At 35.4% G+C, this 3,092-nt stretch overlaps 1 protein-coding gene across 1 annotated transcript in view; it reads left to right on the top strand.

Annotated features, from left to right (window-relative positions):
* Positions 1–3,092, top strand: part of LOC107683898 (renin-like) — an 8,105-nt gene that overhangs the window by 3,340 nt on the left and 1,673 nt on the right. The window contains exons 6-7 of the mRNA XM_016479961.1: positions 1,104–1,116; positions 1,212–1,310. Of these exons, the coding sequence (XP_016335447.1) occupies positions 1,104–1,116; positions 1,212–1,310 (112 nt within the window). The remainder of the gene's footprint in view (positions 1–1,103; positions 1,117–1,211; positions 1,311–3,092) is intronic.

Raw genomic sequence — 3,092 nt, 5'->3', positions numbered from 1 at the left:
ATCGCAAACGCTCGGCTGGGCAGGTTTGTATTTACTGCATTCGGTGTTTGAAAAAAAAAAAAAACATGAATTACCATTCTGAAACATCCTATTTTAAGCGCGTTTGAGGAGGTGGTTGGTTGTCTCCTGCCGTTGATTCGGGGTCTGAGTTCGGCTCAAACGTGCGGCCAGACATCATTTCCCTCAGCAGTGACCATCATTACCGGTGTTTCTATTGACCTTGTTAGTAATCAATCCACAGCAGGCTACAGCCTACATGACCCTAGTTACCTGTGGTTGGCCTGGCCGTGCGTCACTCAGAAAACAACAGGCCAATCAGAAGAGAGGCTCATGAATATTAATTAGACAGGCCAAAATCGACCTGTTCTTTGCAGAGCTCCTGAGAGAGGAGCTGTAAAAATATATTGAGATGGTTTTTGGTACTTATACCGCAAATATGTATTCTTAAGGACATCAAGACTTAAAATTACACTCCAGAAAGATGTAAAATATGTGACTTTTAAAAGCCAATATACTAAGAACTAGAAAAAATATGAATCCACTACTTGGTAATAGAAACTATGAAAATTGAAGAAGCCCACATTTAAACCTTGAAAACAATTTAATGAAATCCGTAAATCTCAACAGCAGTGGCAAACCTTCAAACTTCCCAGAACCATAAAAAAATGAACTATGTGTTTCAGTTGTACATAAACAGAGAGCACATAATGCATGATGGACCTTCTAAAACATTCAGCAGTGAGAGCTGATTATACATTAGTAGGCGAATGATTATGAAATTCAACACCTTCACATTCCAAACAAACTTAGGGTGATTGATCATGTGCCAACATGGCATCCCATATACATCCCATACATACAAGCTTTTGTGAAACAATTCTTCTATGTTCAGCATTAAAACCTGTTTCTTATTGTTCTGTTTCCTTTTCCTCTTGCACAACTCCATGGGAACAGCTGCTTTGGTCTGTCTGGTTTGGCTGAGTCTCATAAATAACGTCTGAAGAGCAAATGGAATGATTGAAAGCTGATGTGTTTTTTTTTTTCCATCGCCACTTTGGTCGGTGATATTTAATGTGGAAAATGTGGTTTTCTTTCTTTTTAAGTGAGAAGTTCAAGGTCATTTCGGTTTTGCAAAATGATGCAGCACACGGTTGTCTTTGAATGGTTTAAAGTCATCACTTATTTTCTGTCTCTTTCGCCTCTGTTCACAGTACACTGTCAACTGTAATCTGGTCAAGTTGTTGCCCACTGTGACTTTTCATCTTGGTGGTCAGGAATATTCTCTCATGGAAGAGGACTATATTCTCTGGGTGAGGACTTTCTTTATTCCATTGCAAGGGTATATATTAATATTAATGTGTTAATATTAATACAGTATGTCACATTTGGTCGTGATGATCTTGAAGGGCTTTAATTTTCTAATGTACAGTGACATTAAATGAAGATAGTCATATCAGTAGCCTAATAAAGCTTATTTATTTAAGTGGGAGGCTGCCACTTTATGGGGCTGCCATTTTTATATTACATGACCAGTGGAAAGCTACATATTTTCTCTCAGCAACTTCCTGTTATTGGACAGTTTTGCTGTTGGAATAAATTCATTGTGGCTGACTATCATGTCTTTTGCGGGAAGCTACATCCACACTACTAGGTGTCAGTATAAGTCAGATGACTTCCACATAAACAAGAATAATTGAGTGCACCTTTAATGTAACTAGGCTACAGATTATAGCGTGAACATTAGTTTGCATAACCCCATGGTTCCCTCCAAAATTTTCCATTTTTTCATTGGCTTTTGGATTATTGCAGAAATAAGCTCTGTGACCAACAAAAGTTTATGATTCCAACTCATTTAGTTTGTAAAGATAATTTTCACAAGACTAAATACAAGCGCCTGAAGGAAAAAGCTAAGGTTAGGCTATAAACAAACTACACCACGGTGGCATTAACCACCATTAAGCTTCTGAAAGTTTGAGTTGGAAGAGTTTGCAAGAACACAATAAGGTTGTAAATGTGGACTAGTAAGCAGTTGAGTTTTCCTGTTTAAAGAAAAGTTTAATATATGCAACAACCTCCACTAGTGAAAAATATAATTTTAAAAAGAATGCTTAATATACCTTAAAAGTGCAAACTGATTGTAATTTTTGGACACGTAACTGTTTGTTATTTCATAAATAAATGAAAATATATTATAGTTCAAATGTATGTTAAATTCAATTAGTCAATTTTTTTGACACAGTTAAGTACTTTAGTACATCTTAATATATAATTTCATTATTAATATACCTTAAAAGTGCAAACTGATTGTAATTTTTGGACACGTAACTGTTTGTTATTTCATAAATAAATGAAAATATATTATAGTTCAAATGTATGTTAAATTCAATTAGTCAAATTTTTTGACACAGTTAAGTACTTTAGTACATCTTAATATATAATTTCATTATTACTTCTATTGTTTTTGAATTATGGTTAAAGTGTACTGCTGAATGTACTGACATTTATAATAAACATATTAAAGGCACGATATGTAATTTTCGCCGCTAGAGGGCGCATATTCAAAATAAGCAAAGAAACAAAGGAGTAGTTTGATGACGCCGTGACTGAGTGTGGAATCATGGGAGTTGCCGTCTTCATCCCCACAGCCGAAGCAACCCAACGGGACTCGGGCAGAAATCATGTTCATGGATGAGCTAATGATTTATTAACGTAGTAGAATGAAGCAGGGTGAGGCTGAAAGCCATCGAAGTGAAACGAGGCCTTTTTATAAACTTAAACGAATTTATATTTATATTATATTATATTATATTATATTATATTATATGCAAGTAGTTTTTAAATTTATTTTAAGTGCACATACAATACAATTAAGCACACTTATTTTTCAATTTATTTAGCCACTTGTTAACAATTGCCTTTTTCACACATAAACACTTAAAGGTCCCATGACATGCTGCTTTTTGGATGCTTTTATATAGGCCTAAGTGATCCCTAGTACTGTATCTGAAGTCTCTTTCCCGAAATTCAGCCTTGGTGCAGAATTTCAGCCACTACGAGCCAGTCCCACAATGAGCTTTCCTTAGGACGTGCCA

This window comes from Sinocyclocheilus anshuiensis, unplaced genomic scaffold (genome assembly GCF_001515605.1).
Source record: "Sinocyclocheilus anshuiensis isolate Anshui unplaced genomic scaffold, SAMN03320099.WGS_v1.1 scaffold1625, whole genome shotgun sequence".
Classification (NCBI taxonomy): Eukaryota; Metazoa; Chordata; class Actinopteri; order Cypriniformes; family Cyprinidae; genus Sinocyclocheilus; species Sinocyclocheilus anshuiensis.
This window is presented reverse-complemented; position numbering and strand designations above follow the sequence as displayed.